We start from the raw sequence: 13007 nt of genomic DNA, 5'->3' as shown, positions 1-13007 counted from the left end.
ATGGCAGCCACACAGCCTTAGAGCTAGGCTCTAAGGGTGAAGCCTTTTCCCAGCCATTTGGGGGGATGGATTTCAGGTATCAAGAAAGGCTGGTTTTATATTGCTGTATCACTTTGAAACCAACCCCACGTACTTCATATTTTTCCTAAAAAATGGTGCAGATCTGACTACTAAGCCAAGCTTAGCACAGATATAGGCAGGGCTGTTCCATTGCATTTTGCCGCCTGAGGGCAGATCAGCTTAGGGCACCCTATCTCCGCACCAAGTCAAAATGCATGATTGGCATTTGAGGCAGAAAATCCCACAAGTACCTCTCCCGCTAGTTGTCAGTAAAAATACAAAAGTAATAAATGAAATAACTTTCCCTAATGGCAGGGCTTGCTCTGTCTTATAGGCCTTTTGGCTCAGAAGTAAGTATAGTAATAAAGATGTCCTTAGAAGACCGTACTTTTCAGTTGAATAGTGTTATGTGGGTAAGCTGTAAATTGCAGCAGAGGATGTATGCTGTGCAGTCCTCACCCGAGGTTATTTAAACCAGGTTGGCTGTGGGAATTCCTGATAAGCTGGGCTATATCATGTCTGTCAGGTTATTTTCATAAGCTTAAATGTATAATTCTGCCATTCAGTCTCAAATTCCTCCTGAACATTACCATGACAAAATGCAAAAGGGGTCTCCTGATTATTATTATTATTAAAAATTAATTTAAGTGTGGGAGATTAAAATGAAAGTCTTGATGTTTACCTGTGAAGAAAATGTCTTCAGTGAGCCGCATATCTGGATAAACTTTAGCTGAAGTGGCAATTTAGATACTGAGCCACCCTCTTCCCAGCCCCCTTTCCAGGATAAAGAAATTCACTGTCCGGTGTCATCGTGAGTTTACTCGTTGTGAGGAAAAATGCTGTTTGCTCTGTTTGGCTTGGAATCTGTTTGCGCTGAGGGAAAGCAAAGTTCAAATTAACTGCATGAACAAATGGAAAAACATTCTAAGCTGGGTTAACGAGTACTTTTCCCCAAAAAAAGTACATCCTTGTTCAAGAAGATAGCGGAAGATTTTTGCCTCGGAGTTTGTTTGACCTAGAAGCAACTTGTAGGTCTGCTATACAAGAGTACTTCAAAACTGGTGGCAACTGTACAGAAACTTGAATTCTTTTTGAGAACCCTTGGCCAACTAATTCAAACTGGAGCCAAAATGCTTCATTAATGGTACAAAGGATACCTTTTCTATATACAAACAGCAGCAAAGAGTCGGACAAGATTATTATGGCAGGAAATGCGTGATGCCAGAGGCAATAATAATAATAATAATAATACGCCACCCATCTGTCTGGGTTGCCCCAGCCACTTTGGACGGCTTCGAACAAATATAAAAACATAATAAAACATCAAACATTAAAAACTTCCCTATACAGGGCTGCCTTCACATGCACACAATTCTCCATTCAGACAAATATGAGGCAGTATTACTGGTCAAGGGCAGAGTCTAGCAGTTGAGAGCATAGTGTCAATGAGGGATGTGACCTGGGGACAGGGAGGGCCTAGGAGAGTCCCCAGGATTAGATTGAGAGGCTCCCTATCCAATCCATGACATAAGATTTCACGGACTAAGGTCTACTTCAGTTTATGCCAAATTTCAGTGACGTGGTATACTGTGGAGGGAATAGGGGATGATCTGGAACTGGAGATTACACCTGTTGGTGATAACTCTGGCTAGTATTCAGAGGAATATAGCCTCTCGTTATATATACTGGATAAGCTCTGTCGTGTGGCACGTGGAATGCTGAGAAGAACCGAGTCAGCTTTGGAATTTTATTTCAAATATTGGTTGCCGGGCTTTTAACATTAATGCTCACAAATTGCTCAGCTGAGTGTTCATTTTCTCAGTTTTCTCAGATATTAAAAAGCCCAACAGAACGACTATGCAACAAGGCAGGTTTGGATGCCTTATCTCTACTAAGTAAAGAAGCAGATGTGTTATGTAAGATTAGTTTTGAGGAACTGATCAAAGACTTTGCAATTAGAAAAAGGGGAGGTTTTTTTCAAATATAAGGTGGAAGTATACAAAAAACCCACCACATTATTATCTATCTTATTGCAGGTTTTGTTTCATTTCAAAAAATGCAATTTTATTTTATGGTTTATTGTTGTTTATATTTTAAATTAGATATATACATGGAGGCACCCATGTATACATCTAATTTTAGGGTCTTATCCAGCCTTGCCCACTACACTCGCCTCTGGCTTGTATGAAACATTTGGAATATGGTTTTATATCTGACACTCCTCTTGTTCGGAAGGCCTACAGGCAACCGTTCGGCCTTCCCCTTCTTCCGAGACACAAAACCTGCTGCAAAGTGCTTAGTAACTTTCATGGCTGGGAGCAGATTTGCATTAAAGTCTGGATATGCGTTTGGCTCCCAAATTTACTGACTACAAATCTGTAGTCAGCCTTATCTCTACCAAGTCAGCAGACGTTATTGGAGTCAGGAACTTAACATTTAGGCTTGTTTGGGGCAGCAAAAAAGTAACTTGAGGAAGCGCTGCAGGGTGACTGGCATAAATTTTGCTGACCCAAGAGTGCCCCGACTAGTGCCATTTCAAGCAGCTGTTACTAATAGAAAGCAGAGACCTCTAGTGGGCAGATGGGGAAGACATGCTTAGGGAAAGTGTCTTTTCTGAATCCTTTTCCCCCCATCACAAATGGAATTAAAAATCTGTAGGATCCCAGCATTTGACGAAGGCAATAGATGCACAGAGTGGCTCACTCATTACTTTTATCATAATGGGGGATGGTGATCAATATTAATACTGCCAAATTAATGCCCTCTGAGTGATTCACAATTCCAGGTGTCCCTTATATCTGGAAAGGATGCTAAATTTCAAACTGCTCATGAGAACTACCCACCTGTATAATTTATGGCCTTCTCATGCAATTATTTTATCCTTTCATGGTTGCCTTACCACATGTTGTTTGAAAGAGAAGGCTGTGATCTTTATTCATGGGCACCTTCCATAAATGTTGTTAAATACATGTGTTTGGTTTCCAGAATATAAAGTGTTTGAGCAGTGCACTAGATCAGCCTTTGGCCTGATCCAGGGCAGAGACTGCTGTTAAGTTCTTAGCTCAAATCGACACATGTATTTCCATTCCAGATATTGCTCTTTTTAGGGTGTTTTGCCCTGGTTAGTTGCAAGTTTCTACCACTGTGTCTTGGTAGGAGATTAACTAGCAGTACGTGGAAGGTTTCTGACCTCGTTTTCAGGTTTCTGGAAATCCTAGAGGATCAAAATATGAGGGAGGCCGAAAACTTGCCCCCCACAGTTGGCTGTGATAGATAAGTTTCCAAAGATTGTGAGAGTCACACTTAGTGTCCTCTCTGCAGAACCTACTTGGAGGAAGAACTAACAAAGGCCAGGAAGAAGCCAAGCCTACGGAAGGACATGTATCAAAAGATGATTGAAGTCGATCCGGAGGCTCCAACTGAGGAGGAGAACGCCCAGCGTGCCGTAACCAAGCCCCGATACATGCAGTGGAGGGAAACAATAAGTTCTACAGCGACTCTCGGATTCAGGATTGAAGGAATCAAGGTGAGGGTTTCGAATCTATCCAGTGCATAACAGAGATAATAGGTGGAATATTTCCTGAGAAAGGTGCTTGTCAGGAGTTCTTTCTTTGTCAATAGAGTTCCCGATATACTGCAACTCAACCCGCAGCTAAACTAGATGTTTAAGCACTTTTGCAGAGTGCATTGTAATGAAGTTCTAGTTCCACCAAGGTCAAACAAGGTCTTTCACTGTCAAGCTGAAATGGCAGTCTTTGAATGTGCGTTGTAGAGAGTGCATGGGAGGTCTCTTGTAGAAGAAAGAGCTGTGAGTCAGATTTTTGTACACTGAATAGAGATATACTTTAAATATCTAAAGTGGTGTATAAATTAAAATTTTTAAAAATGAAAATCCTGTAATCCCTTTATTGAGGCATAACCCGTTCTCCTCCCTCTGTATAAACAACATAAGTAGATACAGATAGGTGGACCAAGACAGAAGGCACCTGCCGTAGTCCCTGCTGCCTGCCATCCCTGGGATTTTAATTGCTATCAGCCAATATATAAACATTATGCATGCATGGAGCTTTGCCACGTTGGTTTATGTAAAGTTGCAAAGTTATTATTTAGGCAGGTTTCTTTGCCGATGGAAGTGAGCAAACTTGTGAACAGAAGAAGCAGAAGGTTGTGTGCCAGCCTAAAAAAGAGAAAAGAAAAGAAAAAGCCTTAAGAAGTTCTGTTTGGATGCAAGTGGCTAGTTCTGTTTTGAGGCTCGGTTTTCCTGTAGCCTCTAGCCCAACAGCATTCCCCGGATATCCGAGCAGTTATGGGAGTTTGGTGGTGCATGGCTCACCCCATGGCTGGAGGCCGCAGGCATTACCACACTCTCACAGCAGCTTGGATATCTGGGGAAGCAGGAGAAATTAATTGGAATGAAAACATAGCACCCTTTTGCGACTTTCAGCTGAGTCCGTGGCTGGAGGCTTCAGATACCAGCTCTCAACACAGCCAGGCTGCCAGACAGGAAGTCTTAAAGCAGCCACAAAGCAGTAAATAGCTGTCTGATTCCACACTGCACAAGTTGTTGTTTTTTTTAAAAAAAGATATTGTTAAATTGTCCCCTGGCACTACAGTGTGTATTCATGGATTTCAGGTTCTGAACATGTGCTGAAATGAGAACCATGGGTGCAAAAGGGTGCTGTGTCTTCATTCCATCTGAATCTAAACAAACCACATGGACTTGCTCAAATTAGTACTTGAATTGTGCTGGCTTAAAGAATTGTAGGGTTGGGAAAGGTCCCCAAGGGACATTAGTCCAAACCTCTGTAATGCAGGAATCACAGCTAAAGATTCCAACCTCTGCTTAGAAACCTTCCAAGGTACTCCATTCTGCTTTGAATTACCGTAGTCTCCTCATTGCAGAATACTAAAAGATGTGGGCTAATTTATATGTTTAGAGGTGTTTACAAACCCTGTGGATTTCAAGGAGTTTGGTTAGTAGTGCTGGGAAAGGTTCATGCCTGAGATGAATTGATCATCAACCTCTGTATAGCACAGAGCTTTATACTTGCAAACCATTTCACATGTGGGACAAAGGGCTGGACTTGGCAATGCAGCTCCCTTCCTGTAATTTCCATGGCTGAAGAAAGAATAATGTATTGTGTTCAAAAGCTGCAAATACCCCCAACCACCCCAAATAAAACCATTCTCAAGTCTTCTCTGGACAGTCTGCAAGTCATTCAACCCCCACCCCATGGCTGTTATTTAAACAATGGCCATCTTGTACCTTTGCCCTGTTGTAGGTTATTCCGCATCCTGTTTAATGAACGGCAAATCTGTCTGTTGACACAAATGCATTCTTCTGAGTAATAGCCTTGGATTTCGTCATTGCTTTTTGCAGAAGGAAGATGGCACCGTGAACAGGGATTTCAAGAAGACCAGGACAAAGGAACAAGTCATGGAGGCCTTCAGAGAATTTACAAAAGGAAATCGTAACGTTCTGGTGAGTTGCTGCAGCTGGTTTCCTTATTAGTTTAGTACTCCAGGTTTCTTTAATATCCACAGATACATGCTAATGTGAAACCTGCTCTCTTTCCTCGGCAGTTTATGTTACGCATCCACAAGATGTGCAATATCTTAACTAGTTCAGACTCTTGGTTAAGCTGGTCCAAATCCTGTCTGTAATGGAACACTGAAAATGGGATTCCTTGAATGCTAGGGAAGTAGAAAGGTGTTTTTTATGAGGCCCACCTATCAGGCCTACACCCTTGACAGCTTCATCTTCTTTGCTAAGCACTTTGATGAAGGAAAGAGTGCTGGACTGGCTCTGGGTCATGTCAGGGGAAACAGGCAAGAACTGTTGTCCTTCTCTCTGTCTGTCTATCTGTCTGTCTCTCTCGCACTCTCACATACACACAAAGTTTAAACAGATAGCTGGAAGTTTATGGTGCCTGGTTGGCAGCACAAGTGGGTCTATGAGTGCAGTAGTGACCATTCCGGATTTATTTATCAGCTAAACAAACTAGGGCCCCACTCTCTTGGGGGCCCCCAAAAAATTAAAGGGAAAAAAACCTGGATGTATATTTTCAAAATATAAGATAAAAAACAAATCAAATAAAATCTACATACAGCAACAGTGTTTTGTGTTGTGCAATTATTTCACTATTAATATACTTCTTCTTAACTGTATTTGAGTTAACAATTATTTTGATAAAATACATATTTTGTTATGTGCAAATGGCTTTGGATACCTATTAGGTCCATAAATTACCATATAGCATATATTCAACACAAAAAACAGCAAGAATTTGTTGTTGACAAAGGACAGCTGGACATATAAAGGGCCCCGTTACCTTCAGTAGCTTAGGGCCTCATCAAACCTAAATCCGGCCCTGGTAGTGACCCATTCTTAGTGGCTTTCCTGACAGCTGAAGGCATCTTCCCTTCAAGGCATAATGGAGAGAGCTCCAATGTTCAAACGTGGTTACGAAACCTCTTCTATTTCACTACGAGAGACAAGGAAACTGCAGTCCTGCTGCTCTCCCTCGATCTGCCTACTGCTTTTTGGTCCAGAGGTGGGCACCTGCTGTAACATTTGACAAATCTTCCTCCGTGGTGGTGGCTGGAGCTTGAAGGGGCAAGCAAACTGTTTAAAGAAGCCTGTCAGGGAACGAGGAAAGAATGATAGGTGTATCCATCTCACATAATTTTATGGGATTACTCATAAATTTCTAGTTACAAATGAAATGCAACTACCCTCTGCAAACTGAAAAGATCACAAATACATGCAGGAGGAGGCCTTTTAGCTTGCAGTGAGCAACCCTGCACCATTACTGAACCCTGGAACAATGCCGTTGCTGAGGGAGGAGGAAAGGTGGGTGCATCTTGCGATTTGAGGAAAATGGCAACCCTTCCAAGTAAACTGCAGGGTTTTGTATACCTGGAAACTGCGCTGAAGCTCCCCATCTTTTTATTTCCTGGAAGCCAAGGGCTGGGAATCCCATCAACTTTCCTAAAGAGTTGATCCCGCACACACATCCTACCCTGTCGCTTGGTGAAATAGCTCTAAATATTTTGCACCACGTCGCCCTGGTGGGTGACCTGACGTCAGGAAGTAGCGGGAGGTACTGCAACCCTGTTGGCTTCCCTTGACCTCGTCAGTAGATTTCAGTATTGTTGAGTACCGTGTCCGTCTGGGTTGTCATGCCAGGAACAGACCTGGAAAGTCCAGGATAATGGTGGTGCCAGTCCTTTCTGAAGTGCAAGACCGAGAAAGTGAAGCTAGAGGACTTTTGATTAGCCATTGGAGTGTCTCATCTTTTCCTGATTTTAACAGCTACATGAAACCAATGGGAAAAGTTGTAATAAGGTCTGAACTAAATGCCTTCAATATGCAGGTGACGTACAGCTCCACCTCTCTCTCCCAGCCTCCTATTAGATAAGAATGAATGCATTTTTGCATTTCCTCTGCAAACCACCCAATTGGGCAAGTGAGCTCAATTTTAGATCCTACTGTATACAGTCTCAGACTAGCATCTCTGAACCTGGCTCTTTACCCATTGCAAGTTTGCAGTTTACAATGGATGGTAGTTAATGGGGGCTTCTTCTGGAGCCAGTGAACAAAGCTGGTACGTTGCTCACTGCCGAGCCGTTCTGCTATGTGAATCATTTTGCTTGCAGTCCGGAAAGGTCTGAAAAAATAAATAAAAGTGAAATGGTTCTTGTGAACATGACTCCTTACGTCGTGGTTGGGAGAACCCGTGACACACCAGCTAGTTACTCCCATCGGCCCCAGCCGGCGTGGTCAGTGGTCAGAGAAAAGGAACATCTGGAGAGCCCCCTGGTCTTCAGTCATGGGTGACCAACCTGTAACGCAGGCAGGAAAGATTGCCACATTTGTGGGAAGGTGCAGGGTAGTGTCTGGGTCTGCCTGCCCTCCTGCTTGCCTTTTTAATCCTGCCCTATAGCCTCAGCCACTTCCAAAAGAGGGTGCACGTGGATATGCTGAAGCACAGTAGTATTCCACTGTTTGCAGACCCAGGACCCACCTTCAATGCAAAACAAGCATTTGGAGACTCTCTTAATATTTAAGCATGTGTTGGTAAGGTGGCAGTGCTGCTGTTGTGGCCCATCTCAGATCAGGCTGGGACCCAGTAGCTGAACACCAGTGCTGTATTTCATGATAGCATGTCATTTTGCTGGTTCTGGACCCTGCTTGTGTTTTACTTTACTTTTTTCTTTTTTTACTGCTACAGCCTTGAAAACTTTTCACCTCCACACCCAGCTGCTCATATAGATATATAGATATATAGATATATAGATATATAGATATATAGATATATAGATAGATATATAGATAGATATATAGATAGATATATAGATAGATAGATATATAGATAGATATAATTTTAACATCATTTTCAACAATCATTTAACACAATTTCATATCTTATACAATTTGACTTCCATCAATCACATCTGAAAATTTTCCAGTCTTTTTCACTTAATTTACATTTCTTAATTTCACTATTACTTTTCATTATCTTAACTAATAACTCTCTTCATAATCTTCCTTGCAATATTTCATATATTCCTCCTTACAAAACTTCTTGTAATCCTACTAGCGTAATCTGTTGATTACAATTGCTTTTCAAATAATTCACATATTTACTCCACTCCTCTGAGAATCTCTGGTCCCGCAGGTTTCGAAGTCTTCCTGTCATCTTATCTAATTCTGCATAGTCCATTAATTTCATCTGCCATTCTTTTTTCGTCGGTAATTCTTCTTGTTTCCATTTCTGGGCCCCAGCTGCTCTTATTCAGCCAATTACTGAGAAGGGCAAAGGAACAGGGTTGTCTCAATAGCTGGCAGCGGTGTAAAGCGCTGGGAAGTCTGTGCTGGTTGCTTGGAAGTGCAGCTCACCCAGCTTGCAGTCCTGATACAGGAGCGGTTATTTAGCTTACAGGCAGAGGGGGTGTGTGTGTGTGTGTGTGTGTGCGTGCAAAACAAATTGCAACTCCTTCCGTTCAAACTATGTGAGGAATGTGCAGCCTCTTGCTAAGCAAGGTCAATGCTCAGAGACTGGGTGCTTCAGAAGTATTTTCAAAGCTCTTAAAAATGTTCTGTTCTTGCCACTACAGAACGGCTACCTTAACCGGTTGAAGGGAATCCGTGATACCTTGGAATTGTCACCATTCTTCAGGGGCCACGAGGTAAAAACTAAACCGCCTTTCTATGATCTCTTTTTTTAATAAGGTTAGAACTCTGGTCAAAGCAAAGTTCGGCTTACCTAAACAAGTTAGCGGACTAGAATCTTTCCACAAGCTTTGGAATTGCATCACTATTTGATATTCAATAATTTGATGTTCATGGGGGGTGGGGTGGCAAACTATATGGGGACCATAGTGCAGGGGGAACATACTGCAGCACTGATCAGAACCACTCCTACCCAACCCCCTGGTTTTCACACTAAGTAGAATGCTCCCAGTGTGAATAGCAAGTGCAGGGCCCCCGATTTTGATCAGCGCTGGGGTTGAAGGGAGGAAACCCCCTCTCACCCCCCATTATATTCCCAATCTGGCTTGCCCCCCCACCCTGGCTGCCATTTATGTGATGAAAAGTCCTGTGTGTCATTTGGTCCTGAAAGTCTGAATAAATGTGAGAAGTGACCAGGTTCTCTCCCTGACTAAAGACAGAAAGAGAGGGGATTTCGCCCCCAGTGCATTTGGGAAGCTTCTTATCCCTGGAGATTCAGGCCTTTCAGTTTTAGGCTGGCACTGGGTGGCAGAACTTATTTTAACTCTCCTAAAACTGCTGCTTAAAAATTGAATTTTTAACTGGGTTTGCGACTTGGGAGAGCGGATATTCAACAACTGCTTTTTTTTTTTGTCAAAGAGAGTTTCTACTCCTCTCACATTGCATATTTTAACTTCCCCGTGACCTTGAGAGCTAGCAGCCTTGTTTTCATATAACCTCAAGAGTGCTATAGACACAGCAGGCCCAACACCATAGAATGCCAAGTTCTGCCTTTAGACCAAAGCCGGCCCAGCCATGAAGCAGGGGGAGGCAGCTGCCTCAGGTGGCAGAAACAGAAGAGGTGGTGCTGCATCAAGCGCCCCACTGCCACCTCGGAAGCAAACCACATAAAAACTAGGTGCGTCTTATGGTCAGGTGCATCTTAGGGAGCGAAAACTACAGTTTCCTGATCCACCCCGCCAGACTAGCAAGCTGGTGAGGCTAGGTGAGGGCTCCTTTCGCTAAGCCTGGGTGGGAAGGGAGCTTTGGAAACTGCTTCTCCATTGTGGCGGTGGCAGGCGGTGTTTTGCCTCAGGTGCCAAAATGTATTGGGCGAATGCTGACCGCTTGCCTTCGAATCCTGTGTGATAATCCCCTTTTTATTTTTTCCTGTCGCAGGTAATTGGGAGTTCCCTCCTCTTCATCCACGACAAGAAAGAACAGGCCAAAGTCTGGATGATTGACTTTGGGAAAACCACCCCACTGCCAGAGGGAGAGGTCCTCCAGCACAACGTGCCCTGGATAGAAGGGAATCGGGAGGACGGCTACCTTTGGGGGCTGGAGAACCTCATCGAGATCCTAACGGAGTTGTCTCAGAGTGAAGACCTGCATTGAAGTCCAGCTCTGCCACTACTCAGAAGCCAGCCCCCCAAACTGACTTTCTGAACTGCACTACAAGACACTTTCTGCCCACCCTCTCCTTCCCAGTTCTAAAAGTTAGAAGCTCCTTTTATTTAAGGTGTAAATATGCAGTTATATATATGCCAGAACAAATGCTGGACGTGAAGCCAAGCTTGGGACGATGGAAGTGCATACCAATATTGACTTTTTAGTCTTTAGCAGTTAAGGATAGTGTAAATTCCCCCTTCGGTAGTTCTTATGCAATCTGTGTTTAACCAGTAAGGGTTTGTACAGTTCTCATACATCTCCGTTGAATTAAGACAGTGCCCTAGTCTTGCTTAAATTCTATCTACTGGTAGCTCAAAGCTGCAGAGCGAAGGAGAGACTGAGTTGTAATTATCTGCTGCCCTCTAGTGCCCAAAGTTAGTACATTACTTGGGCTGCTGATTTTAAAGGCAGTTTGCTGGGATTATCGGTGCTCTTTCCTCCTGAGAAGTTTCGGAGTCTTTGGAATCAAGAACTTAACAAGAACGTCCTTGGAGAAATATAACTGGTATTCTTGAACAGCGGCCTTTTAACATGTACTAACCTCAGTGTAGTTAATCAGCATACAGAAGCTTGTTGGAATAATTTAATATCAAGTCTACTTTTCAATATATTCGAGCAATTTCATGCTGGCATACGGCAGCTGCGCAATCGCCGAGTAGTTAGTTGAATGAATAACAAAGCTCTGTCTGCTCCTGACATTTGATAGTGCATCCACTTGTCTACTGTGGTTGGGTTTGGACTGCTGGCGAGAAAAGTTCCGATCCCTTTCTCTAAGCCAGGGGCTCTAACCCCCGCCAGGGGTTCCTGAACTGTGACCCCCATCATCCCCGAACATTGGCTGTGCTGGCTGGGGGCTGATGGGAGTCCACAGTTTTCCTGCTTTTGCCAAGACTTTAGTTGTCTTGGAGCGACCTAGTAGCCCGTCAGATGAAGGCTTGCAATGGGAAGGGCTATACCTGCTGTTCAGGTTTCTCTTTGTTAACACTGCAGACCCTTTTAAAGTGGCAAGCAACGTCTCAGGTGTGCTCTTGCAAAACATTCCAGTACTCACATCTCAAAGGGCGGCATTTACTGGTGTCAGGAGGGGATGACAGTACATTTGCTTTTTCCCTCTCTAGGAATTCACGAGTGCTGCAGAAACCTTGAGAAGGGGGACTGTTCAGTAGAGGTCACAGACTTTCCAGATTTGTTTTTTTTCTGGATGGTACCGACAAATCCTTAAACCTTTCCATGTTCACGATGCATCCCAGATGCTTCCAGAACCCGTTGCTTCCACTCTTCCCAGTAGTCATGTGGCAACCCAGTTTGCCCTTGCAATGCGCTGGCTGCAGTTTCTTATCTCGAGTTGGTTCTAATGCTGCAACAAGTGTGTGTGTTTTGCAGAATGGGATGATGCCCCTTGGCTCCTTTTTCAAGGATGCAAACTCCTCGGGGGATTCCTTCATTTGTATCTCACTAGGCCCCTATCTGTCAACCTTCAGTGCTGTTGTAAATAGTTGCTTTGTTTGGCTGCTTTTCCCCTTCAGGTTTCCTTTGCTGTTTAATAATAGCCTGTGTGGAAGTGCCTTATGGACTACTTTCTGTTCCATTAGTGTCATGGAAAAGTGGTTTGTTTTTTTAAAAAAAAGTTCTATTTATTGCCATTCCTTTTTTTAGTTGCCTAGAACACTAAGTCTTAATGCATGGAATCTTTTAAATAATAATGCTAAGTTTTGAAACATTTTTTTTTCCATGTCTGTGGAGGGCAGGGAGCGAGTCCTTGAAGCAGTGTAAGTTTATACCATTTTTAAACTTGTATTTAGCTTTTAAATTGCTTCTATTATATATACATTTTTATTTTTTTAAGCCTGTTTGTAAAACAAGATTCCTTGCTTTGTGGCTTTCAAAGAAGTGAATTGTTTCTCCAGATGTCTCTTAAGGCCCCCCTGGAGACTGGAACTCTTGCTGTGAGGTAGTTCTCCCAACACATATTTCTCCCGGATTAGCGATGACACGAAGAACTTGCCGAGTTATAAAACTCCACCTATGCACAGTGCCTGTAAGTCAAATAACTCAAAATAAAGGCATACAAAATGGCTGCTGTTGTGATTCTCTGTCATTGTCCTAAGAGCCAAAGAGACAGAGTTAAATGGAAAATTGGCATGAGGAGATCTGATCCTGAAAAATGTGGCAGGTGGAAGCTTCACGAAGAAACCTGGACTAGTGTTTTGGCTGTGCAAGACGAGTTAAAGCCATAACCTCTAGAGACAGGGGGGGAGAACCTTTGTTTTACCCCAAGGACCAC

At 43.2% G+C, this 13007-nt stretch overlaps 1 protein-coding gene across 1 annotated transcript in view; it reads left to right on the top strand.

Moving 5' to 3' along the window:
- The window catches only part of ITPKB (inositol-trisphosphate 3-kinase B), an 86744-nt gene extending 73944 nt beyond the window's left edge, over positions 1–12800 (top strand). Inside the window, exons 5-8 of the mRNA XM_079969208.1 lie at positions 3382–3586; positions 5441–5542; positions 9181–9252; positions 10454–12800. Of these exons, the coding sequence (XP_079825334.1) occupies positions 3382–3586; positions 5441–5542; positions 9181–9252; positions 10454–10669 (595 nt within the window). The 3' untranslated portion in view covers positions 10670–12800. The remainder of the gene's footprint in view (positions 1–3381; positions 3587–5440; positions 5543–9180; positions 9253–10453) is intronic.
- The last annotated feature ends 207 nt before the right edge of the window (positions 12801–13007 follow it).

The sequence above is a fragment of the Podarcis cretensis genome (genome assembly GCF_951804945.1).
Source record: "Podarcis cretensis genome assembly, chromosome: 3".
Lineage (NCBI taxonomy): Eukaryota > Metazoa > Chordata > Lepidosauria > Squamata > Lacertidae > Podarcis > Podarcis cretensis.
The sequence above is the reverse complement of the archived record's forward strand: the minus strand, read 5'-3'. Positions and strand labels throughout refer to the sequence as shown.